This window comes from Labeo rohita, chromosome 24 (assembly GCF_022985175.1).
Source record: "Labeo rohita strain BAU-BD-2019 chromosome 24, IGBB_LRoh.1.0, whole genome shotgun sequence".
NCBI lineage: Eukaryota > Metazoa > Chordata > Actinopteri > Cypriniformes > Cyprinidae > Labeo > Labeo rohita.
The window spans coordinates 26883353-26911281 of NC_066892.1; the positions used below are offsets into that span (position 1 = coordinate 26883353).

General features: G+C 34.8%; 1 protein-coding gene across 5 annotated transcripts in view; it reads left to right on the forward strand.

Annotated features, from left to right (window-relative positions):
- The window catches only part of sugct (succinyl-CoA:glutarate-CoA transferase), a 167561-nt gene that overhangs the window by 104792 nt on the left and 34840 nt on the right, over positions 1 to 27929 (forward strand). The window contains exon 13 of one of the 5 annotated variants that reach the window (XM_051097778.1): positions 13239 to 13483. The exons of the other annotated variants lie outside the window; for them this stretch is intronic. Within the exon in view, the coding sequence (XP_050953735.1) occupies positions 13239 to 13328 (90 nt within the window). The 3' untranslated portion in view covers positions 13329 to 13483. Of the gene's footprint in view, positions 1 to 13238; positions 13484 to 27929 lie in introns of those variants that run through there. 5 annotated transcript variants of the gene reach the window in all.

Here is a 27929-nt window from a genome sequence, read left to right on the forward strand (position 1 = left end):
CACTAAGTGCAAATAGCAATAGATGCTATTTACACTGTGTAAATAGCAATTAGATGCTAATTACACTAAGTGAAGATGTCATATTTTCCTAGCGATAGATGCAAGTGCAAATAGTCATAGATTCTATTTACACTATGTAAAAATAGCAGGATTTTCTGCTATTCGTTATACTTACTGCAAATAGTTTCAATTGTCTGTACCTCAGTATTGTTGTGCATTTTAAAACTTTATGCAATAATGCATTGAGTGTAAATTAAAATTTTAATTAAAACAATTAAATGGATGACAATATATGTCCTCCTTACACCTACCCTAACTGTATCTGATATTTTATTTTCAACTTTTTTATTATTTCTTTTATTTTTATTGAAGATAAATGCCTTTCCAATGTGATGAGATTAGAAAAGGAAGGAAAAGTTTGTCAGAAGGTGGATTCGAACCCTGGTCAATCACGTCAAAAGTGACTACAGCACGTGTTTTAGTGTTGACTCGCCCAATCACACGCTTATGGGCAGAGTTAGTGTAAATAGCCTCTGCCAACTAGGCGGGCTACTGCACTTAGTGTAAATAGACACTCCGAAGTAAAAAATCCATATTTAAAACTTTATGAAACGTACACTATAGTTTCCACTCTGATGTTCCAGTGGATGATGTAGGACATAGGTGTAGCATTATGTTGAAATCCTTGGATATTTTTCTTTACAAATCCTTGTTTTGTACTTATAATTTGTGACCGGTGTTTTATTTTTCCAGTGTTTTACCGCATTTGCTTACGTCCTACATCATCCTCTGAAACACGAACATGCGTACGACAGTTAGAAGCTAGAGATTACAGTTTATAAAGTTTTAAATATGGATATTTTTCTTACAAAAACGCATCAGTTTGTTTCAGAAGGCCTTTATGAATCCTTAGGAGCCATGTGAAGTACTTTTTATGATTGATGGATGCAGTTTATTGGACTTCAAAATCTCAACAGCCATTCACCTCCATTATAAAGCTTGGAAGAGCCAAGACATTTTTAAATATAACTTCAAATGTATTTGTCTGAAGGTAGAAAGTCATACACATCTAGGATGACTTGATGGTGAGTGAATCATGAAGTCATTTTCATTTTGGGGTAAACATTTAAAGCATAGAAAAAGGTCAAACTGCTTATTTTAGTTACCGCTTGGCCTTCCGAATCCATGTTCGTAACTCTTAACTCGTAATTGTTTTTTGTTACGCCGCCACTTTCTTCCCTTCCCCAGTTTCTACCAATCTCCCTGTCTATCTCAGGTTGACTTTTATCACACTTTCCTATCCCAGTCTGCCTTTCTCTTTGCCAACCACATGGCTGAATAGAAGCCCACCTGTGTAAACATTAGGTAGATCCTGTCTCTGCTACAGCCTCTTGGACACATTCAGCCATTTTTGTTTTCTTGGGCACGGTGACTTGAGGAAGTTCAGCTTGACGGAGGGGTTTCCCTCCCTTTCCCCGGAGCAACATTTGTTTTGTACTTTTTCTACTTTCAAATTTACTTGCCTCGTCGCTTCTGGTTACTTTGTAGTCTTTATGGTCATTGTATACCCTAAACGCTGACAGTCATTGGGCACGCGTATGATTTATCTCAAAAATTTTCTGAGTGCTGATTTAGCAGTAGTTTTATAGTCAAATTCCACTTTATGTTGGAGCCAGATTGGCTCAAGCCTACATCTATAGAAGTGCATATGTGGGTCCTTTCATCACAAATCTCATCAATAAATGATGGATCCCTTCTTGAGTTTAGAAGCCGTTCTGAAATTGGCTGATGATGAGAGACCGTGAATTCCTTTAATACCTGTAAAGTTGGATGCAAGTCCAACTCATGCCTTGCCGACAAGTGCATCGTCAAATCACACGTGCCCTAACCGATCCCCCAAAGCTAGAGGGGTTTCCTTTCCATCATTTGGGTCAGTCTCGAACTGTCTTCAAGTATGCAACGATATCAAATGTTGTTTAGACAGTCATTAATCAAAAGCAGAGCTTCCTTATTCAACACACCTTAACCCATTTCCCTCAGCGTGCTGCTGTTACACTGATGCCTCCGCCGACAGCTGTCTTCCAGTCGTCTGTAAAGTCCGAGCCTCGTGCCAAGACACACATTCTGTTGCTGGCTCAGACGAAATCATCTCGGTTCCTCCTTTGGTAGTGAGAGGTGAGAAGCTGTGAAGCACTTGATCAGGGCTGACACTGGAGTTCCCGGTCGTTCCTCACTCCCATCTGAGCGCAGCTAAGGTCAACAAAGGCTGTTTGTAATGACTTTGGGTTTAAAACGGAAGGACTGAGAAATGTGTGCGGTAAATTGGATGTTTCAACAGTATGGCCTAACCTCAGGCGCTTCTCTGGGGCTTTACTCCGACTAGGGCTGTATGTTGTCTGTAGGCCTTGGAGATGTAATAGGAAGTATCAGTTGCCGTCTTGGGAAACAGTGGCTGTCCGTCCAGAAAACTCAGCCAGAGCCATTTTAATGCAAACTCAAGCTTTATAGTTGAAAGACCTTGGAGGATTTTAATATATTTTATGTTCTTTAGAAACATGTATCAATCGCACTTGCTTTGAATTTCTAAAAAAAAAAAAAAAAAAAACTTCCACTTGCATTTTCCACTGGACTAATATGTAAATCTTCCTCACAGGGTTGGCATCGGTTCAGATGCTGCAATGGAAGAGCTTTCAGTATGTCTGTGCTTGGCTTTTTATTATTCCGGGCCGTTAGTCTTGTTGACATGACTAATGACACCAAACAAACATGTGTTCTCTATTTCTTAATGTTTTGCTCATAAGTCATGGAGAAGTTAAATGTATAAATGTATCCATCAGATGACGAATTTTATGTTGTACAGCAAATTAAAATATTTCTTTTATTGCTTTCACGGGTCAGTGACAACGATGATAAAAAGGACTTAAGCGTACCTGAAGTTTCTCCGAATTTTTTAAAAATGAAATAAATGAATTTCAATCAGTAAAAAAAAAAAAAAAAAAAAAAATGTAATTTAAATCTAATTAAAAGTTATGCTCTTGTCAACAAAAGCTTTGATTTATTGGCTTTAAAAATGTTAAGTGGTAGTCAAAGTATAAAAAGAAAGTTAAGGTTTTCTTTACACCTTACAATACATGTACATTTTAACACTGACCAAAAGCTGAACTCAAAGATCTAAGACTTTTTCTATGTACACAAAAGGCCTATTTCTCTCAAATATTGTTCACAAATCTGTCTAAATCTGTGTTAGTGAGCACTTCTCCTTTGCCGAGATAATCCATCCACCTCACAGGTGTGGCATATCAAGATGCTGGTTATACAGCATGATTATTGCACAGGTGTGCCTTAGGCTGGCCACAATAAAAGGCCACTCTAAAATGCGCAGTTTTACTGTATTGGGGGGTCCGAAAACCAGTCAGTATCCGGTGTGACCACCATTTGCCTTATGCAGTGCAACACATCTTCTTCGCATAGAGTTGATCAGGTTGTTGATTGTGGCCTGTGGAATGTTGGTCCACTCCTCTTCAATGGCTGTGCGAAGTTGCTGGATATTGGCAAAAACTGGAACACGCTGTCGTATACGCCGATCCAGAGCATCCCAAACATGCTCAATGGGTGACATGTCCGGTGAGTATGCTGGTCATGCAAGAACTGGGATGTTTTCAGCTTCCAGAAATTGTACAGATCTTTGCAACATGGGGTTCGTGCATTATCATGCTGCAACATGAGGTGATGGTCGTGGATGAATGGCACAACAATGGGCCTCAGGATCTTGTCACGGTATCTCTGTGCATTCAAAATGCCATCAATAAAATGCCCCTGAGTTCATTGTCCATAACATACGCCTGCCTATACCATAACCCCACCGCCACCATGGGCCACTCAATCCACAACGTTGACATCAGCAAACCACTCACCCACACAACGCCATACATGCTGTCTGCCATCTGCCCTGTACAGTGAAAACCGGGATTCATCCGTGTAAAGAGCACCTCCAAATGCTCCCATCGAATGTGAGCACTTGCCCACTCAAGTCAGTTACAACGATGAACTGCAGTCAGATTGAGACCCCGATGAGAACGACGAGCATGCAGATGAGCTTCCCAGAAATTCAGAAATTTGTTGGTTATGCAAACCGATTGTTGCAGCAGCTGTCCGGGTGGCTGGTCTCAGGCGATCTTGGAGGTGAAGATGCTGGATGTGGAGGTCCTGGGCTGGTGTGGTTACATGTGGTTTGCGGTTGTGAGGCCGGTTGGATGTACTGCCAAATTCTCTGAAACACCTTTGGAGACAGCTTATGGTAGAGAAATGAACATTCAATTCATGGGCAACAGCTCTGGTGGACATTCCTGCAGTCAGCATGCAAATTACACGCTCCCTCAAAACTTGCGACATCTGTGGCATTGTGCTGTGTGATAAAACTGCACATTTTAGAGTGGCCTTTTATTGTGGCCAGCCTAAGGCACGCCTGTGCAATAATCATGCTGTATAACCAGCATCTTGATATGCCACACCTGTGAGGTGGATGGATTATCTCGGCAAAGGAGAAGTGCTCACTAACACAGATTTAGACAGATTTGTGAACAATATTTGAGAGAAATAGGCCTTTTGTGTACATAGAAAAAGTCTTTAGATCTTTGAGTTCAGCTCATGAAAAATGGGGGTAAAGACAAAAGTGCTGCGTTTATAATTTTAAATTATACTTTCCTGTGTGATGGTTACATGATTAAATATTAATAGTATTTTATTCAATTTATTTATAAACCATTATGTTAAATTGCTTACTTTGCTTAAATTACAGCTTTTTAATTTTGAGTGCTTGTAGGACAGGATTGTATCAATATTTATTTATTTATTTATTTTACCAAACCAGACTTGATTTAAACCATTATTTTTTTTTTAATTATTTAAAATAAATGCAATTTAAAATAAATGGAAGCTTGTTTTCGCAATGGGATAAAAAAAAAAAAAGATAAATGCGACTTTTTATTTCACAATAAAAAACAAAAATTGTGAGATGTTAGCTAAGTTCTAAATAACTAAACAGAGTGCTTGTATGACACGACTGTATTAATATTCACTTTTTATTTTTATGGATTTATTTATTTATTGCAATTAGTGTAGCTGGGCACACAGTTTAAATTTTAGTATTTTTTTTTAAAAAAACATTGTTATATTGTTTATTTATATTTTTCATTTTCTTTTTAATTTAAGTTGTTTTTCTTTTCTTTTCTTTTTTTCTGTATAACTTTGATTTTCTTTTCAGCTTTTGTAGAATAGTTTTAGCACTTCAACTTATTTTGGTTAGCTGCCAAAACAACATTTTTTATTTATTTGTAATAATTTGTAACAATATAATAGTTTTAATATTTTTTTTTTTAGTAGTTTTATAGTTTTTATTTTTTTTGACTTTTTGACTTTGTATCCCGCTATTAATTAAATAAATAAACAATGAAATTAATGAATGAATGAATGAATGAATGATATAAACTAAACTAAACTGATATATATATATATATATATATATATACACACACACACACATACCATACGTATATATATACATATATACCGTATGTATATATACATGTATATACCACTTACCACCACACAAGCTCCTTGATGAGGCTAATATCGAGCGCATGTGCCGTCAAAGCAGAGGAAATGAGCTAAAATCAAACGTGGAGACGTATGAGCTCGCAGGCCTGGAAAATTTCCCATTCACTTTCATCCCGAGGAGCGCGGTGAACACTTCCTCGTGACCTGAGCGTAGCAGTGTTTGTCAGACATTCAGCCCGGAGATAAGCCATCGTCATTAGAGAGCCCAGAGATGCAATCAAAGCCATGCGCCGCACACAGTCAGACAAATGAGCTTCGCCGGAGGTGTCTGCTTCTAATTTAACCTCCATGAGACTCGGAGGATCACGCAAATCAAAATAAAAAGACAAAATGGTGGTGTTTCGGTTTTGTTTGGCACCCAAATTAAATCCAAATGTCACAGAAAGAGCCAGATTGAGAGTCCCAGCACCTCTTTCTGTTTTGTGTGACCACATACAACACTGACAAGCTGCCTTCATGTATTTTTGATCATATCCATCTTTAAGGCTCCCAGGACCGTGCGGATTAATCCTTTCATATAAGCTCAAAAGAAAGTGAAAGCCGACTTGACACTTGTGTGGAAAAGAAAAATGAAAGCAATGAATAAACTTGGACGGACGGAGCAAAAGTTTTAGCCCGTTCCACTCGCGCCACAAAACACATGATGTTCTCATCATTGCGTTATCGTTTGATCAACACAAATGATGACAAACCCCCACCAGGATGCGTAAGCAACCGACTTTGGACATAAAAGCGAAACACGTGATGGCGATCCCATATTAATCCCGCGTCAGAGTCGCACGTCGGCGGCCAAACCTCCGAAACACCTGGAAGGTCAAAATCTGGAGCGCTTTGAACAGATGCATTCATGACACACTGTATTCATACGGTTGCAATTAGATGTAACAGGAGCTTAAGTGGGCCATCTGTAAGAAATATAATGAGGCTGGTTTAGACAAGCGTTTGGATCAAATTCCAACTTGGATTACAGTGCAATCAGGGTTGTAAACTATTGTAAATGTGATTCATTGAATTCATTAGAGTGACACATTTGCACGGAGGGAAAAAAGTGGACGGGAGGTCTCTGGAAATGCTACGAGGCGGCCTTTCATCCTTTAATGTGATGTTTGTATCTCCAATCTAGATGTTGTCTGTGATCTTCAGACCTGTCAGAACGTTCCAAGGCATTGATTTATGTAATATAGACCGGAATAAGAGCATTAAAAACATAACCGAAGCCGTATCAGGGTTTGATTTGGGTTTTAATGCAACCCTTTGCATGTTACTCTCTCTAACTCACCATAATTAGCCAGAACCTCGTACTAGTCTGATCAGTTTGATACTTAGAGAGGATGAAAAGAGTCTGTGTTCGCTACGGCTTCTCTGAAACCCGGCACGACACATCTGGACCGCATTAGGTTTTCATTCCAATAATTGATGGTCTCAGGACTTTAGTTAAATAGGCCCTGGCTGAATACAGTTTAGCGTGGCACTATAATCCACACATGACCTGTGATTACACTTCTCTGCAATAAGTTTATGACCTAATAAGCAAACAAATCACTGACAAAACAATAAGGAGTGCATGCATTCGCTGCAGGGATGGAAGCGGCGTTGCACATCAGCAGGAATTTTTCAGGGTCGAGTATTTTCCAGCGAACCCACTCGCGGAGAGAAAAGAGCATAGATGCTCGTTGGGAAATATTGCAGTTGTTTTCCTGTCTTGGCGCGGAACTCCCCGATGACGTAAACTGACCGCGGCAAGTTCATATATTAGAGAATGACCGGCGCACAGAAGTCCGTGGAGAATTGTTGAGTCTGTGAGAAATCCTTTTGGTGGTATTGTTTGATCTGTGTGTAGTTTTTTTTTATATATATATAAATATTTAGTGCAGAATCATGTGTTTGTATGTTTCGTAACTGTACTTGTTGGTTTCGAGGAAAAGCTTGCAAAATATGCAACAAACAAGTTCAGATTCTTTCTATTCAAACCACATCTGGCAGTTTTGACTCAGATGTTTTTACCGTAGTATTCTGTGCTATCTAAGTGATGAATATAGATATAATAAATGCAAAATGAACAAAACAAACTGTGATATTTTGCGCTACTATTTATTTTATTTATCTTTATTTATTTTCAAGTTATTTTATTATTATTATTATTAATAATAATAATAATAATAATAATTAATTAATCCCTCAATAAATAAATAAAAAGAAACAGCACAGCTGCAACATTGATAATATTAAGAAATTTTTCTAAGCAAATCAGCATATTAGAATGATTTCTGAAGGATCATGTGACACTTAAGACTGGAGTAATGATGCTCAAAATTCTGCTTTTCATCACAGGAATAAATTATATTTAAAGTATATTACAATAGAAAACCTTTCTTTGGAATTGTAATATTATTTCATAATATTGCTGTTTTTACTGTATTTTTCATCAAATAAGTACAGCTTTGGTGACTTATTTCAAAAACATTCAAAACTTATACAGACGCCAAACATCGGAATGTTTATTTTATTTTATTTTATTTTATGTTATGTTATTATTATTCTTTTTTTTACGCATTTTATTGACGCTGGCTAAGCATTGCTTGCTTTTATTGATACTTTCCAAACGTAATTTTTATTTTATTTTATTTATTTATTTATTTATTTTTTTTTTGACAAGCATTTTTATTTTATTTTATTTTATTTTATTTTATTTTATTTTATTTTATTTTATTTTATTTTAAGCATGTAATTTAAGTGCCTGCTAAGGATTGCTTGCTTTTAGTGATGCTTGTCAAACATTGGAATGTTTATTTTATTTTATTTTAAGCATGTAATTTTGGTGATGCTTGATAAGACAATGAATATTACCATTTTTAAGGCAATGAATATTACTATTTTTTGATCTTGGGTTTATAATTGCAAAAATTGTTATTGTAAATTTTAATTGTGAAGTATAAACGATACATCAAATCCTGCTTATTGTTGAGGAAAGGTGCACTAACGTCATTTATTATTGAAGCTGATATTCAAAGTGATCTAGAGTCCACACTATTTACGTATAGTATATACTGATGATCTTGGTCAGTCTGACTTTTCAGAAAACATTCTTTCGAATTTCACTTGTTGTTACATCCATTGTCTCGCGTATGATTTCTCGCTCATCTGTCGACTGCAAAACTCCCAAACTTCAGAAAGCTAACGTAATGTCATTGGGGAGATGTAAAATTTATGAACTGTATGTAGCCTGAACAACCAAAGATAGTCACACTTGGCCAAGTCACGTCTTGAACGCGTCTCAAACCGCATCCTGAGTGCTTTGAGTGACTGGACTGATATCTGTCTCAAATGCCCTTGTAGAGCATTAACACTTCGTCTTTTCATGATCAAATAGTGACAGACTGTGACAGAGACTGAAGATTTATTCTTTTATATAATTTAGCTATGAAATACTCTAGCAAGCACCTTAGAAACTGTCCTGTAACACCCTGGCAGTGTTTTTCCTTGAGTGCGGGTTGCCAGGGTTGATTTCATCTGTTGCCAGTGGCGGCGCAGGTGGACCGGTGGTTTAGCTAATTGTTTCTCCATGCCCACTTCTGAAGCAAACTTTCCATACCACGCTGTCCACGTTAAACTCATACATTTGATCTAAATTTGAGCTGCCTTGCATTTGTGAGTCACGACCCGTCTGCGTTAGATTGTCATTACAGTTGCATTGTTTTGAGAAAAGGGCATGCAGAGTTTTGTCTTAGTTATAGATGCAGATGTCAACACTACAGACTCCGTTTGGATTTGAATATTAAAAGCAGGAGAAAAAATGGATTTTAAGTAATGATAAAATTATAAATAAATAAATAAATAAATAAAAATAAATAAAAAATACACTGAATATTGATACAGTCCTGTTGTACAAGTGCTCTAATTTATTGTTACGTCACAAAAAAATTGTCTTAGTATTTCTTGTTATTCCGAGTTAACATCTCACTTTTTATTTCTTGCAATTCTGAGAAAAGAAAATTCAGAATTGAAAGAAAGTCTGAATTGCAATGTTTTGCAAAAAAAAAAAAAAAAAAAAAAAAAAAAAGTTGCGAAAGTTGCAATTATCTTTAGTATTTTTTTTTTTAATCTCATTTCAGAAACAAGTTTGCATATATTTTAAATAGCAAAATATTATTGTCTTTAGTGTAACTTTGTTTAAATAAATGTGAACTTGGTAGGATACCTAAGAGACATCTTAAAAAAAAAATAAAAAAAAATAAATAATAATAAAAATAATAAATTATATTTTAAAAGTCTGTTTGTTAGGTGATTCCAGCTAAATTAATTGCAAAAAAAAAAAAAAAAAAATAAATAAATAAATTAATAAATAAAAAAAAATAAATAAAAATATTTAATCTCGTATTAAATCTTGTAATGCTGAGTTTATTCCCTGCAATTCTGAGTAAAGAAAATTTAGAATTGAAAGAAGTCTGAATTGTGAAATAAAAAGTCGCAATTATCTTTATTTTTTTTTTTATCGTATTGGGGAAACAAGCTTTTATGTATTTTAAATTGTAATATTTCACAATATTGCTGTTTTTAGTGTAGCTTTGCTCAAATACATGCAAACTTGGAGCGATATCTGGCATAACTTTCTTTCAAAAACATAAAAAAATCTGACATTTATATGATATAATGAATTATATTTTAAATTAAGACTGCACGTTAGGCTTGCCCAGCTAAATTAATTGCAAAAAAATCAAGCAAACATCAATACAATGCTGCTGTACAAACGATACATTACAAAACAAATTTTCTTTGTAATTCTACAGATTTCTGAGTTGACATCTCACTTTTTTCTCTCATAAAGAGTTTATTTCTTACAATTCTGAGAAAAGAAAATGAATTATTTAAAGAAAAAAAGTCTCATTTGTAAAAATTAGGTTCCAATTATCTTTTTCATTTTTTTTTCTTTTTATCACATTAGGGAAACAAGCTTCCATATATTTTAAATTGCAATATTTCACAGTATCACAGTTTTCACTTTAATGCAAACTTTAAAAAATTAGAAATTTATGATATAATGAATTATATTTTCAATTAAGGCTCATACAGATAAATTAATTGCAAAAAATAAAGCGAATAGCAATACAATCTTGCCGTACAAACACTCTAATTAATGTTACATTACAAAACAAATTTTCTTTGTAATTCTAATTTTTTTCTTGTAATGCTGAGTTTATTTCTGCAATTCTGAGAAAAGAAAATTAAGAACTGAAAGAAATTAATATCTTTTTATCAATCTTTTTATTCACAATATTACTAAACTTTGCTTAAATTAATGCAAGCTTGGTAGGATACATTTGATAACTTCTTTTAAAAACAACAAAAAAATTGATGTTTATATGATATAATGAATGGATATGGAGCTCCGATTTTGAACTTCCAAAAGGCAGTTTAAATGTGGCTTCAAACAATCCCAAATGCGATTATAAACGATCCCAGCTGAGGAAGAAGGGTCCTATCTAGCGAAATGATCGGTTATTTTCATTAAAAAATACGATTTAAATACTTTTAATCTCAAACGCTCGTCTGGTCTTTCTCTCCCTGAACTCTGTGTATTCTGACTCAAGACAGTTAGGGTATGTCGAAAAACTCCAATCGTATTTTCACCCTCAACTTCAAAAATCATTTCAAAATCATCCTACGTCGCTGCAGAAGTACCGACACAGTCTTTGCAAAGTGAACATGCAAAGGTCAAACACCCTTAACAAAAAAGGTAAAACAGCGATATAGGACGATTTTGACGTTGAGTGAGAACATGAGATGGGAGTTTTTCGACATACACTAACTGTCATGAACCGGAACAAAAACAGTCCAGGCAGAGTAAGACTAGGGTGACCACCTGTCCCGCTTTGCGTTGTACCGCACAGCATTTTCACCCCTTGTCCTGCACGTTGCATATTGAGAAAATGTCCCGCATTTTCATCAGTCTGTTGGTTTTTAATGATCAAACTAAGAAAACGTCCATGCATTCTTTTGTCTTTTTAAGAAAGCTTTTTATTTATTCTTTTTGTGGCATAGTTTCTGCACAAAGGATGGGTGGACCTCATTAAGTGGTCTAGAACCACCAACGGAAATGGTCGAGCGCACGATATTCTCCATTCATTTGAACCAGTTAAAAAAAAATTGATGCAACTTTCTTCTTATTTTAATCGTTCGTTTGAGGCGGTTTCTATGGCGTTATTTTAATGACAAATGTCTAGAGCATATTATTGCTCACTCATAAAAAAGACATGCTTTCTCTCGCTTGCATGTGCGCGCTCAGAAACACAGATCAGCGCGTATGACAACAATGTATCAGTATTTACGTAGCAAAACAGTAGAAAATGTATCAGCACGTGTCCCGCAAAATCACATCTATGTCCCGCAGTAACCCGCAGTAAGATAAGACGAGCGTTTGGCATTAACAAGTATATAAATTGCATTATTTTATGAAAATAACCAGTTGTTTCGCTACATAAGACCCTTCTTCCTCAGCTGGGATCGTTTGAATCTGCATTTAAACTGCATTTTGGAAGTTCAAACTTGGGGCAACATATCAGTCCATTATATGGAGAAAAAGGTTTTCCTTAAAAAAAATAATAATAATTTTTCATGAACATCTTGGATGACAAGGGGGTGAGTAAATTATTTGTAAATTGTTGTTCTGGAAGTGAACTTCTCCTTTAATTGCAAAAAATGAAAGCGAATATCAACACGATCCTGCCGTACACGCGCTCCAATTAGCATTACGTTACAAAACAAATTGCCTTTGTAATTCCCAGGCTGCAGTAGTCAACTTAATCCTCCGAATCCCATAACTCAAGCACGCGAACAGTATAGCATATATCATTAGCGCATGACAACGTGACACCTAATGACTCGGTGTAATAGCTCCTTCCTCCTTCGATCCATAGGCAGGAGCTGATTGCTTTAACTTTCATGTCAGCTTGCGTACGCGCCGCGTTGACTGTCATAAAACGGAAAGTGCGAGCGTAATAAATTCTGATGGAGCAAAAATAACACATGTATGATGTTTAAATTAAAGCCATCGATCAACGTTTGAGCCTTATTATTTTTTTATTACTCCTACGCCACCACAGCGCTCCAACCGTCGTCTCTTGAAGCGCAGAGCGGCGGGGGGAGGAAAAGCGAGCTCTTTGGATGAAAGAAGGCCTCGGAGGCAGCCATTAAACGTGAGAGAAACACAAATAAACAGACCTTTTACAGCACGCAGACACGGCGATCTGGTTTGAAAGCACACGGCAGGGGCAACAGGGCACACATATGGAGCCGCCGTGCCAGGCGCTCGCTGGCACATGGGCCTTTATTGCGAGGGTTTAACAGACGGTCGCAGGCTTCGGGCTTTGGATTTGGTGTCCACATGTCTCACAAAACTTGAAATGACTTTGTGGGCCTGCCAGTTTCGTTTGATTATTTAGTGCCGTTCACCGAAACGACGGAAGCCACTGTCACATTTAATATTCGGTTATGATTAAGTCGCGAATTTATAAGCGCTCGCTACAAAGGCTGCTGATTTTGAGGTTTGTTTGAGGTTAAAGCCACTTTACAGTTCAGAGAAGCGTAATTGTGCGCCTGTGGTTATAACAGATTTTTCATTACAGGAATGCCGAGTGACGGAAAAATCCTCCATAAATTGGGCCTGCTGTTGTACTGACTACTGTTGTGCTAAACAGAAGGAAAAGTTCACATAGAAATGAAGTTTCTATTGTTTACTAGGGCTGGGATGACAGTTTTATCCATTCTTAAGTCCCAAGATTGATCTTTAAGCCTGTGCTGTTTAAAGCTGATGTGGAAAACTTCACTAAACATTGTTTGTAGTCCGCCTGCCGTCCAATGATTGCAATAAGCTTTGTGCTTTGTTACTTTGCAATAAAATAAAGTCTCAGCTTCCAAATTGTGTCAGATTTTTTCTTTATATTCAAACAATAAATGCCTTTTTGTCACACTTTAAGGTGGTGCGACAGACAGCTGTAGCCGCTTCAGTTAAATCGGAAAGTGAAGCGAACATCTCTCAATCTTTACTACTAGTTATAGCATGATATGCCCTGCAGTTCAGACGTTTGGGAGCAGTAAGATTTTTAATGTTTTTAAAGAAGTTTCTTATGCTCGTCAAGTCTGCATTTATTTGATCAAAAATATAGAAAAAAAAAATTAATATTTTGAAATATTATGATGATGTAAAACAATGTTTTTATATTTTAAAATACATTAAAATCAAATTTATTCCTGTGATCAAAGCTGAATTTTCAGCATCATTACCTCACTCCATATATATATATATATATATATATATATATATATGAAACAGCATTTATTTAAAATAGAAATCTTTTCTAACAATACACGCTACCGTTTTTTACCATTAAAGTTTGGGGTCGATATGTTAAATTGGTAAAAAAAAAAAATTAAAAATTACAAATTATCATGTAAAATAATGTTTTTATATTTAAAAAAAGAAAAAAAAAAATCAAAACAGAAATTTTTTCTAACAATACACACTACCGTTTTTTTACCATTAAAGTTTGGGGTCAGTAAATTTTTCTTCTTTCTTTTTTTGAAAGAAATAATACTTTTTTTCAGCAAGGATGTGTTAAATTGGTAAAAAAAAAAAAAAAAAAAAAAAAAAAAAAAGTAAATACCAAAGAATTAATTTGTTAGGAAAGATTTATATTTTGAATAAATGCTGTTTTTTTTTTTTTTTTTTTTTTACTTTTTAATCATCAAAGAGTCCTGAAAAAAGTGTCACAGGTTCCAAAAAAAATATTTCTAATAATACATGAGCATATTAGAATGATTTCTGAAGGATCATGTGACACTTAAGACTGCAGTAATGATGCTAAAAACTCACAGGAATAAGTTATATTTTAAAGTATATTAACATAGAAACCATTATTTTTATATTGAAATAACATTTCGTAACTTTACTTTTTTTTTTTTCTGTATTTTTTGTCAAATAAATGCAGCCTTGATCAGCATAAGCATAAACATTACAAGTCGTACTGATCCCAAACTTTTAAACGGCAGTGTAAACATGAATGAACAAGAAGGTATTGAAAGAAACGGTACAAAATGAAATAAAATGAATCATATCTCATGTAATCACACAATCAGTGTTTCAACCGCAGAAAGACGTCAGTAAAACCGCTTGTAAACAGTAAGGTCATGTAACATTACATTTACCTCAGTCAAATAGGAAAAAAATTACTCTTGACCGAAGCAGTTGGCTCCTGTAAAAGTAGGTGCTATTTTACAAATGTATTTTATTTTTACTTCTAGCCTGTTTGTGATGTCTTATTTAACGTATGTCTCATTATGACAGCCGCCATTTAAATTTGAATTATGTCATTAAGTATAAGCACTGTCTTATGTGCAATTCAGATGTTTATAATGTATAACTCAGTTTATATTAAAATAGTCATGTACCAACTGATGGGGTTCCCTAATTACCCTAGTCAAAAAAAAAAAAAGTATTTGAAATAAGTAAATCGTATACTACAAACAGATTTACATATTTATTTACTTAATATGTAATATGCGCTTAACAAAAATACCCTGGAATTTTACTTTTGTGCTAAACTAGTATAGTTAAAGTCTGCTAAATTGATGCAATTAATTTTTTATTTATTCATTTGCTTTAATTTGTCTTAGTTCTAGCTAAAGAATATTTGATTGTGCTAAAGTGAAACTATTGCATGTGTACTGTAGGTATAAATATCTTGCATTTAAAGACTGATATTATACAGAGTTAATACAGTACTTATTAACAGTGATGTTAAAACATGTTTTAGACATACTGTTAAGTAATGTGCGTTGTGCAATAATGAAATATTCCAAATAAAGTTTAATTATAATTTTATATCAGAAAATCTTAAGTAATATCTTAATAAAAGTGTTAATGTATTTGAAGTAAATTAGTATGAAATAAATGTATTTTAAATCAAGTATGGCTCAAGTATGGCATGTTTTTTTTTTTTTTTTTTTTTTTTTTTTAAATCTAGGGTAGTTTACTGCTTAGTTGAGAGAGTTTTACCCCCCACAGAATTTAGCTGAGAGTTTTTTTTTTTTTTTTTTTTTTTTTGTTTTAAATAGACCAAGTCCTGTACCTGATATATATGCAAATGAATCAATATTGAATCAAGAGTTTGTGAACCGTAATCAAATCAAACTGTGAACTCAGTGTCAATACCCAACCATAATGTTTACTCATCCTCATCCTCTCACACTCACCTGTATGCAATTATTTTTCTGTAGAATATAAACCAGGACATTTTGAATCTTAATGCATTTTTCCCCACGTGACAGTTCATAGTGACCACATCTATCAAGCTCCAAAACAGAAATGACACTATGTATTTCAAGTCTTGTAATAGCTTTCTCTAAGGGAGAAATAGTGTTTAAAATTTTGAGGCCATTGCAGTTTATTTACTTAAAGAAATTAATACTGTCATTCATGCATTGAAGTGATCAAAAGTAACAAATATGTTTATAAAGCTACAATAGAATTTCTACTTCAAACACATGTTTTTCTTTTGTAAATGATTGTTCACTGAACATCTGCTGTGGCTCTGACGTCATTCTCCATTTTTGACATAAACCATTTTCTATTTTCTGGCACATTTGAATCATGTTTGACGATGGCATACGCAAGGCCAAATGGCATTTCAGCATATTGTACATACCAGAATTTTAATGACATGTCCAGCGAACCAATGCCGTTGGAAGTCAGTAAGTTTTTAATAACTGAACACAGATGTAAATACTTTTTTTAGAGCTTCTGTGGAGGGAAACGTTATGAGCTTTCAGGCTTGTTCTCACATCTAACCAGAATATAGACTTGCGGATGTGCTATTTTGACATCATCCAGAACACCCAATCGACCTTATGCACAAGCAAACACCACTAGTTTCTAGTTGATTCTTTCTTACAAGAGTTATTTCTTGAGCATGTTGAGTGTTTTATTTCCATTTTCAGCTCCAAAGAGTGCTGAAATAATGACGTGTTTTTTTAGGCCAACCCAGAAGTTCACATCACCCTAGTTCCCTCAACAAAAATCCAATAGGATTTTCCAATGGCATTTCCATATTGCAGGAAATAAGCTTGAAAAGTTTAAGTCTTACGTTTTGTTCATCATATAATCTTTACGAATGAACACTTTTAGCATTTATTTTAATCCTAAAAAAAAGTCGTAGGCCATAAACGAATTACACCACAGTCACAAGACTTTAACATCACCAGCATTGAGTTTGTGACAACTCTTTTAGTCTATAAAACATTTTTCCTAAATGTTTGAGTTAGAATAGTTTGCAAGGGAGTGATTATAAATACACTGAGGCCGTAAAAGTGGACTAGTGAGTAGATGAGTTTACCTGTTTGATATGATGACATTTAATGTTCCTTATGTAACCTCTGTAGTCCCATTGAAACACTTGTTTGCAACCGCCTTTATCAAGACTAGTAAGAGCACTTAAAAAATCTATTGCTGAAGTATTTTATGACGTAGATAAAAACATGAAAATATCTTGAGCTTGTGTTAAAATTAGACCTCAATGTAGGCTTTTAACCAAAAACTAATTTAAAGGGATCCTATTATGCTCTTTTACAAAGTCTTGATTTTGTTTTGGGGCTGTACTAGAACATGCTTTCATGCTTGGTGGTTTGAAAAATGCATTATTTTTAACATAATTTACATTATTACAATACATTTCTCCCAGCCTGGCACATAAGGCTCGATTAGTTCCAGGTTTAATGAAGGCCCGCCTTCCGAAAAACTAAATGTGTTGTGATTGGTTAGCTGTCCTACTGCGTTGCGATTGGCAAACAGCTTAGACGGTGTTTCAGTACTGCCACGCCCCTTGTCAAAGAAGCAAGTTCTGTGTACAACTGTTAGTGCAAGCTAAATTAAAGTGATTCTTATATTTTAATTATGAATATTTTTCTTACAAAAATGCATCGATACACTACAGGAGGCCTTTATTAACCCACCGGAGCCATGTGACACACTTTTTATTATGGATGGATGCACTTTATTGGACTTGTTTTGGACTGATGAGGAGAAACACCCGTCTGTGCCGTTTTAAAGCTTGGGAGTGCCAGGATAAATTTTAATATAACTCCGACTGCATTTGTCTGAAAGAAGGAAGTCATATACACCTAGGATGCAGTAATACGCTACAGTAGTGTTGGGTCGTATCATCAGCCTGCGAGATCGCCGATGCATGATATTATCGTGCTAATGTTTTTAATTATTTACATACTTAGTTTCATTGCCCGAAACCAGCTCCAGCATAAGGCTAAAAGCAGCCTAACTTTATCAAAGAACATCATCACTGATTAGCCTAGCTTATTCTAAAGCAAGTTTATGTATTTTAAAAAACACTTGCGTTATAAGTGAAGCTATCTACACTGTATAGTGAATAAATCTCTTACCACACACTGCACACGTCTGCCGCACGTTACAGCTCCGACGCGGCCACTCTAGTCAATGCTTGTGTTTATACCCACCTTGCTGCAGCTAGTTGAAGTTAGGCTAATCCCCCACCTCGTCCCTACCCTCCCTCCAACAATTCGAATTTCCGTGGGTGGGATTTATTTTAATGATATTCTAATGGGCAGCGTTGTGACATCATTGCATGTGGAAAACAAACGTTGTAGTCCAAAGGAGCTGTTCGTTGTAGTTCTTGAAAAGGGATTTTTTTAAAAATGAAATATCTCCTTTTGGAGTGGACGTTTGGAGATTTGTAACTTTGTAGACTTTTTAATGCCCAAAGATACACACCACACACTGACTAAAGTTCGAAAAGTGAAAAAGCATAATAGGACCCCTTTAATTCAAGCCGATGGAACCGGAAGTGCTAAAATGCGATCTCGTTTCCAGGTTTTGTCCTACAAGTATTTGTCATCCCTGCAGTGCTCTATTTTTATCCATCAGCCATCAACACTTCTGAACTGGTCCTTCCCTCATCTGTTAATGACACTGAAGCGTTTGAGCGCATGAAGCTCTCAGATCCCTCTCTATCCGTTCTGACATGTCAATCCACAGAGCTTCTGACATCACTCGGGTCATCATATTCCTAGGCAAAGTCACAATGACCGAATAATTCATAAAGGAGAAGCCTACCTCCTCCAAATCTGCAAAGGGAGGATGTAGCAAGAAATCTCACTCTCTCTCGTGATGAAAACAGACAGATCAGAAGGAAACTTTCCAACCATTCATCTTTTAGAACCGTGACAGAATCACGTCTGTTCCTGAAATAATTTCAGCTTGTAACGAGTAAGCATGTGTGATTAATGATTTGTTGAGTTATTCCACATGTTTTTGGTTTGTTTACTGGGAATACGACTAGTTTCATTTCTTTGCCAATTTACTATTAATTTGGAGTGCAGTAAATCAGTCATTATTATATCACTAATAATAACACGTTCACATACTGTAATCTTACATAAAGTCAGTTTACACATTGAAGCGGGGTTGGAAGCTAAACTGTAGCACAATAGCGAAACTACAAGTGAAATACTGTTGGAAAAAGTAGTTAGCTACACTGCAGTCTACTAACAAAAATTAGTGAACTGCATTGTAGCTGCTTATAGGAGAAGTTCCTAATGATTTACTCACCCCCTTGTGATCCAAGGTGAAAAGAAATTAAGGTTTTTTAGGAAAACATTCCATATAGTGGACTCCAATGGGGATCAACTGGTTGAAGGTTCAAATTGCAGTTTCAGTGGGCTCTACACGATCACAGCTGAGGAATAAGGGTTTTATCTAGCAAAACATTTTCTGAGAAAAATATTTAAAAGTATAAAAATTTTCTATACTTTCTGACTGCAAATGCTTGTCTTGCCCTAGTTTAACCTCACACAGTACATAGTCATGTTGGAAAGGTCACGTTTGACGTAGGGGGAAGTGCCGACCCAGTGTTTACAAAGCGAACGTGCAAAGAAAGTCAAACGCCCTTTACAAAAAAAAATGTTGAATGATTTTGAAGTTGGAGGAGAATATGAGATGGAGTTTTTCACGCTACACTACCTTTTTGAACCGAAGTAAAAAGATAAAAACTACCGCACGTGATTACATAATGTGTGAAGCTGCAGACGTGCATCGCAGAGCTAGTGCAAGATGAGCATTTGTGGTTAAAAAGTATATATATATATATATATATATACACACTACCGTTCAAAAGTTTGGGGTCAGTAAGACTTGTAATAGTCTTTAAAGAAGTCTCTTATGCTCATCAAGGCTGCATTTATTTGATTAAAAATATAGAAAAAAAAACAGTAATATTGCAAAATGTTTTTACAATATAAAATAATGTTTTTTATTTTAACATACTTTAAAATAGAATTTATTCCTGTGATGAAAAGCTGAATTTTTATCAGCTGTTACTCCAGTCTTAAGTGTCACATGATCCTTCAGAAATTCAGAAATCATTCTAATATGCGGATTTATTATTAGAATGATCAATGTTGGATAATATCAACAGTTGTGCTGCCAAATATTTTTTGGAACCTGTGATTTTTTTTTTTTTTTTTTTTTTTTCAGGATTCTTTCATGAATAACAAGTTTAAAAAGTACAGTGTTTATTCAAAATATAAATATTTTATAACAATGTAAATTATTTATTGTAAACTTTTAATAAACTTTTAATTATTAACTTAATACATCCTTGGTGAATAAAAGTATTAAAAAAAAGAAACAATAAAAATGTACTGACCCCAAACTTTTGAACGGTATTGTGTGTATATATATATATATATATATATATATATATATATATATATATATATATATATATATATATATAGAGAGAGATTTTATAAATATTTTTTTTTTTTTTTTTTTTTTTTTTGACAGTTTCACTAGATAAGACCCTTATTCCTCGTCTGGGATTGTGTAGAGCCCTTTAAAACTGCTATTTGGATCTACAACCCGTTAGCCACCTATGAAGTCCACTATATGTAGAAAAATCCTGAAAAAAACCTCAAAAAACATAATTTCTTATGTTAGAAGGAAAGACATGAATATCTTGGATGACATGGAGGTGAGTAAATTATCAGGACATTTTCATTCTGAAAGTGAACTTGTACTTTAAGGAGGAGAAACTGATTGTTTTTTTTTTTGTTTTTTTTTTAACAAAAACAATGATGGTTTTCAAATGAATGATCTCAAATTTCTTTAAATATGAGACAAATACAAATTCTGCTGTAAAGCAGCTCCAAAAAGACACTGGTGTCATTTTCGGCCCAGGTTAGTTCAGTATTTAATTGGAAAAATGTATTTATTATGAAACAAATACAGTTAAAGTCAAACGTTTGCATCCCCCTTTCAGAATCATTAAAAATGTTCATTATTTTACCAAAATAAGAGGGATCATACAAAATGCATGTTATTTTTTGTTTAGTACTGACCTGAGTAAGATATTTCACATAAAAGACATTTACATATAGTCTACAAGAGAAAATAATAGTTGAATTTATAAAAATTACCCTGTTCAAAAATTTACACCTCCTTGATTCTTAATACTGTGTTGTTACCTGAATGATCCACAATTGTGTTTTTTTGTTTAGTGATAATTGTTCATGAGTCCCTTGGTTGTTCTGTACCTTTAAACTGCCCGCTGTTCTTAAGAAAAATCCTTGAAGTCCCATAAATTATTTGTGTATTTGCAAATTAAAGCATTTTTGTGTATTTGAACCCTTTTCAACAATGACTGTATGATTTTAAGATCCATCTTTTTACACTGAGGACAACTGAGGGACTCATATGCAACTATAACAGAAGGTTCAAATGCTCACTGATGCTCCAGAAGGAAAAACGATTCATATTAAGAGCCAGGGGGTGAAAACTTTTTGCATTTGAAGATCAGGGTAAATTTAACTTATTTTGTGTTCTGGGAAACATGTAGCTTCTGTAGATTTGAAAGGCAGTACTAAATCAAAATTAGGCAAAATAAGAAAAATGTACACATCTTCATTCCGTTCAAAACTTTTCACCCCCCAGCTCTTAAAGGAGAGTCCACTTCCAAAACAAAGATTCACATATAATGTACTCACCCCCTTGTCATCCAAGATATTCATGTTTTTCTTTTTCAGTCGTAAAGAAATTGTTTTTTGAGGAAAACATTTCAGCATTTTTCTCCATATAATGGACTGATATGGTGCCCCGATTTTGAACTTCCAAAATGCAGTTTAAATGCGGCTTCAAACCATCGCAAATGCGGTTGTAAACGATCCCAGCCGAGGAAGAAGGGTCTTATCTAGTGAAACGAGCGGTTATTTTCATTAAAGAAATACAATTTAAATTTTTTAACTCTTCTCAAACGCTCGTCTTGCCTTTCTCTCCCTGAACTCTGTGTATTCTGGTTCAAGACAGTTAGGGTATGTTGAAAAACTACAATCGCATTTTCTCCCTCAACTTCAAAAATCATTTCAAAATCATCCTACATTGCTGCAGAAGTACCGACCCAGTCTTTGCAAAGTGAACATGCAAAGAAGATCAAACACCCTTAACAAAAAAGGTAAAACAGTGATATAAGACGATTTTGAAGTTGAGGGAGAACATGAGATGGGAGTTTTTCGACACGCCCTAACTGTCATGAACCGGAATGAAAACAGTTCAGGCAGAGCAAGACAAGATGAGCCTTTGGCATTCAAAAAGTATATAAATTGTATTGTTTTTGAAAATTGTAAATTGTAACTGTTTGAACCTTCTGTAATAGTTGCATATGAGTCCCTCGGTGTGAAAAAATGGATCTGAAAATAATACAGATATTGTTGGAAAGGGTTCAAATACACAAAAATGTTGAAAACCAAAGAATTTGTGGGACCTGAAGGATTTTTCTGAAGAACAGCAGGCAGTTTAACTGTTCAGGACAAACAAGGGACTCATGAACAACTATCACTAAACAAAACAAAACAAAAAAAAAACACACAGCTGTGGATCATTCAGGTAACAACACAGTATTAAGAATCAAGTGTATGTAAACTTTTTAACAGGGGAATTTTCATAAATTCAACCATTATTTTCTCTTGTGGACTACATGTAAACATCTTTTTTTGTGAAATATCTTATTTAGGTCAGTACTAAATAAGCAATAACATGCATTTTGTATTATCCCTCTTATTTTAGTAAAATAATGAACATTTTTAATGATTCTGAAAGGAGGATGCAAACATTTGACCTCAGCTGTACAGAAGACAACAGTGTCATTAATCAGCTCAGATCAATTCAAATAGTCCAAAAGTGTAAGTGCCATCAAATCAATAATCCTTCTGAAAATAAAGTGTCTTTCAGACCCCAACTAAGCGAGCCAAAGGACGACTGTGGCAAGAAACCCAAACTTCATCAGTTGACACAGATGGAGAAAAAAAAAAAAACTTGGGAGAAAGCAGGCTCAGTTGGGAAACCAGTTCTTCTCTGGCCTAAACGAACAAAGATTCATGATTCTTGCTGCATCACATGTCAGATTTGCAGACTGATATTCTCCAGCTCCTTCTGTTTTGAAGAGTGTGATACGTCATGCTGGCATTAGGTGGGAGAAAGCTGTAGTCTGTCCAGCAAAGTGAAAAATTAAGGTGGAGTTGTCGTTTAATGAGTAGAAGATGACTGGCTTATCAGTGACCGTAAGCACGATGGTCATGCGTTTTGTTAAAAACTGCATTGTAGTCCTAGCCGGACCTGACATGATACGCTCATAGCTGTCTGCAAGTATTTGTGCCGAGAACTTGTCTAGTCTTCAAGGTTTTCTGAGGATATGTGCTGGGGACTCGTCTTATTGTCGTGGCCTTCACTGATATTCAAGGGCTGTGTTGTGGTCGTTTCTGGGTCTAGGTCCACCATCTGGTCTGGATATGGATAACTGACTATGATAGTGTGTGTATGTATGTTTACTATCATTAATAATAATAATTTAGTTGTCAGAATTGCTTTTTTTTAGTTATTTGGGTATATATATCTACCCATTGTATCAAACTATTATATATTATATAGAGGTTATATATTTCTGATATTTAATGGTGTTGTCTTGTGTGCGTGTGTATCTATCTATCTATCTATCTATACTATTTATATATAGCTATATATACTGTACTACATCAAGTTAAACTAAATGAAAATGAGCAATGTTGCTTTTGCTTTGGTAAGTAGTCAAAATAAATATTTTTATTTTATTTTATTTTATTTTATTCTTTTTTAGTTACTTACGTCAAGTTAAACTAAATTAAAATAAGCAATGATGCTTTTGCCTTTACTAGCTGGAAAATATATTTTATTATTATTATTTTTTTTATTTTATTTTATTTTTGCATAAAGTTTATTTTATGTCAAGTAACTTTTTTGTCATGGTTTGAGTTTTATTCAACTAAAATAACTTTTTTACAATCAAAATAACACACATAACACCCAAGATTTATTTAAAGATATAGAAAAAGACTCACCCTGGTTAACACAAGCAACTGTATTTAATGTTTGGAAAGTCTTAAATGCAATTTTACGTAAATCATAAAAACACACAGAGCGTCAAGACTAACTACAGGACAAATATCATCTGTCAGGAGTTAAAAAGTCATAATAGCAACTAAATGCAGCTAAAACATTTCACATATAATCAAAAAAGTTCTTATAGTGAACTCCCTAATGCTGATCTTTACATCATTATATTTTCATCATACAAGAACAGTCATCCAGCTACAAAACACACATATTTCTGCAGCTTATAGTTTGTTAAAAGTCTGTTTGGCTTATTTCTGTCAGTGGTCTTAGGGACTGTGGACTGTGGAGACGACCTTCTATTCTTTCCTGAAAAGTAGTCATTCCATCAGATGCATTACTAAGCTTTTCCCTGGAAAACGCATCATCATAATGTTGTTTTCTTCTTCTTTTTTGACTCTCCCCCATTAACTCTCCTCTGTCCTCTATTAGAATTTTTGTTTCTTTCCAGTTGTAACACAGAGCCGTCTGTCACTTGATTCTTCCTGCCGCACATCATCCGAGCACCCCACAAAATAGCTCTGCTGCCGTACATCTACTCCACCTTTCCTTTCTCAATTCAGCGATTTGCATTTCAAAGGCACACAGCGGATATGTTGGATGATGCACACACTGACTGAGGTAGTTGTGAATGTATGGCTCCATGGCGAAGAGCCCAATGATTCAGCTTGATTTAAGCGTTTCCATATTACAGCTTGTGGTACAAAAAAATAAGCAAAGCTGTTCTCAGAAACCAGAATTGGGCCTTTTGTGATGAATATGATCAGTCTGTCTAAAGCATTATGAACACATGTTGGGCTTTTACAGTGATTTCTGCCATCCGAGAATCAATTTGAGATTTGTTTTTCAAAAGCAAAACTGAAAGTATTGAATCGATTTATGTGGCGTGCTCACAAACATCCGATTAAGTGCATTTGCAATAAATTTTTGTGATTTCACAGACTTCCGCGAGTGTCCAAAATGTTTTGGCCACATTTCCGCAGTGTGAGCCAATGAGGGCACAGCGACTGATTGCATAATCAGCAAAATGTTGAGTTTATTGTATTTTTTTTTTCTTTTTACTTTTCACATTATTGAACAATATGATGAATTATTCCAAAGGGATAGCTCACCAAAAAATGAATATTACCCCATGATTTACTCACCCTCAAACCATTCTAGGTGTATATGACTTTCTTCTTTCAGATGAATACAATCAGTACAGAATACAGAATACAGAATACAGTTATATTTAAAAATGTCCTGGCTCTTCTGAGCTTTTATAATGGCAGTGAATGGGTGTTGAGATTTTTAAGCCCAAAAAGTGCATCCACCCATCATAAAAAGTGCTCCACACAGCACAGATGGGTTAATAAAGGCTTTCTGAAGTGAATCGATGTGTTTGTGAAGCCACGTGGAGCACTTTTTATAATGGATGGATGCACTTTATTGGACTTCAAAATCTCAACAGCCATTTACTGCTATTGTAAAGCTTGGAAGAGCCTGGACATTTTTTTAATATCACTCTGATTGTGTCGTCTAAAAAAAGACAGTCATATACAGGTCATATGCTTTTTTAAAGTGTCCTAATATTGTGTTGAAGACACCTACAACAGGTTCAAATGCATCCAAGTTCAGAAAACATTGTAATTTTCTCAGAATATACACTTATACTTAGTCGTTTGTCAAAGATTTCAAAACAGTTCTTTTGAATCAGTTTTGAGTGTGATGTCTGTAAACCCCTCCCTTCCATAAGCCTACTCTGCTCTGATTGGTCAGCTGGCCAAGCCTGTTGTGATTGGCACAGAGAACAGTACTTGAGCAAGTTAGCGAGCGCTACCATCTGTGTTGCCAAGTCTGCGGGTTAAAGTGACTCCAGTAACGTCATATTTACTCCCTGGAATGGGAATTTACCATAGGAACCCTGACAAAAAGGGTGTATTTTACACTTTAATGGGGGATCCCCCTCGAAACAAGAGTAGGCTAGTTTTGAGTAGCAATTAAGCGGGTTTTGCTGTGAAAACCTGGCAACCCTAGCATGCACATTTACATAAAACAAAAATATAATGCTCCAATCTGTTACTAAACTAATGACATAAAAACATTTTGTTTAACACTTACACAAGCAAATCATGCCCACAGCTAAAGTTTAGCAACTAAACTGTAAACACATAACAAAACAATAATGGAAGATACGTTAGCCGAGTGCTAATGTGACTAACTGATGAAACAACACAGTTTGTAAACCAAATATGTCTAATAAGTTATATTCTTTATTATTAAACAAAGTAATTAGAACAACAACAGTCTACATTAATCGACAAATTCTTAGGAAATAGCAAGTTCACGGCGAATTATCAGAACCATTTCAGAAAGACAGTAATATTGTGGTTTACCTGGAAACCTAGATCTGCACTACATCGCATATTAGCACAAAAAACTTGATATTTTGAGCACATAACGTATCAATCGTACTTCGAGGTTGTGGTTCGGAGCTTCACTTACAGCAGAAGTGAGTATAAGGTTTTTTTTAATGAATCTTTGCGATCGCCTTTCCTAATGACGTGCTAGTTAGCAAATTTAGCGGCTAAACGTGGCTAAATGCAGCTAAAGTAAACAAGCTCGTCACTCCACAGAGGGTAGAGAGGGGCGGGGCGAGCAGAGCTCATTAGCATTTAAAGGAACATTCCCCTCAGAATGGAATGATTTTTGCAGAGCTTATTCTGACGAGGTAAAAAGGGTGTTGTTTTACACAGCCACTGAGAATTTTTAACCAAAGTATATTATAGACTTTTCATTAAGAAAGAATCATATCAACTTGTGGAAAATGGGCATCCGATGACCCCTTTAAGAAATGCATTACACTGTAACTAAACCAATTAGATTTTAGTTGACTAAATCTACTGTAGATTTAGTTGAATAAACTCTTATATTTAGTCGACTAAAACAATTCAGTTGACTAAAATATGACTAAAATTAAATGGCATTTTAGTCAAAAGTCTATGACTAAGACACTGCTTTGCAGACTGTTTACATTTGAAGCTACATTACAAACTGCAAAAAAGATATTTTTTCAAAAACCCATATGACCTGCTCTTTAAGACTGTTATAGTACCTTTAATGTAAAGAGTGTAATTGGCAGTGTTGGGGAAAATTAGTTTTAAAAGTAATGCATTACAATGTTGCATTGCTCCCTAAAAAAGTAACTGATTACGCTACTTAGTTACTTTTTACAGAAAGTAATGCGTTGTGTTACTTTTACGTTACTTTTTAAATCTGGGCAGCGCTTGCTTTTTTTAATTTAAAAAGTTATTTTTTTGGCAAACGTAAAAACCCTTTCACACCAAAAGCCTTAGGCTGAAGGAAAAGTAAATTCACGTCTTTACAGTAGAACACAGAAGAAGAGAGTTCAATACTCTTCAGCAATACAAAAAAGAAGAACAAGTGTTAGTTTATCTTGAGAAATTTACCTATTGAAGGTCAACAGCAAAGACATTGGTTAATAAAATGCGATTAAATACATAAAGGATATTTGTATTATTTAACATAATTATTGCAGATTTGCATCAGTTACATTTTAATGTTTTATTCATTTTGTGGAATACTGAATCTGTTTTTGTTTTCTTTGTTTTTTTGTGAGTGAGATGAATTAACGCATGTTCACATTTATTCTAGACACATCTTACTCCCAATTTCTCTCAACATGGGGACAGGAGAGCGTTTAATCAATAAATGGGGAAAAAAGTAACTGGCATTACTTATTTTGAAAAAGCAACTTTAAAAAGTAATGCGTTGCTTTATTTGTTACTTGAAAAAAGTAATCCAGTTACGT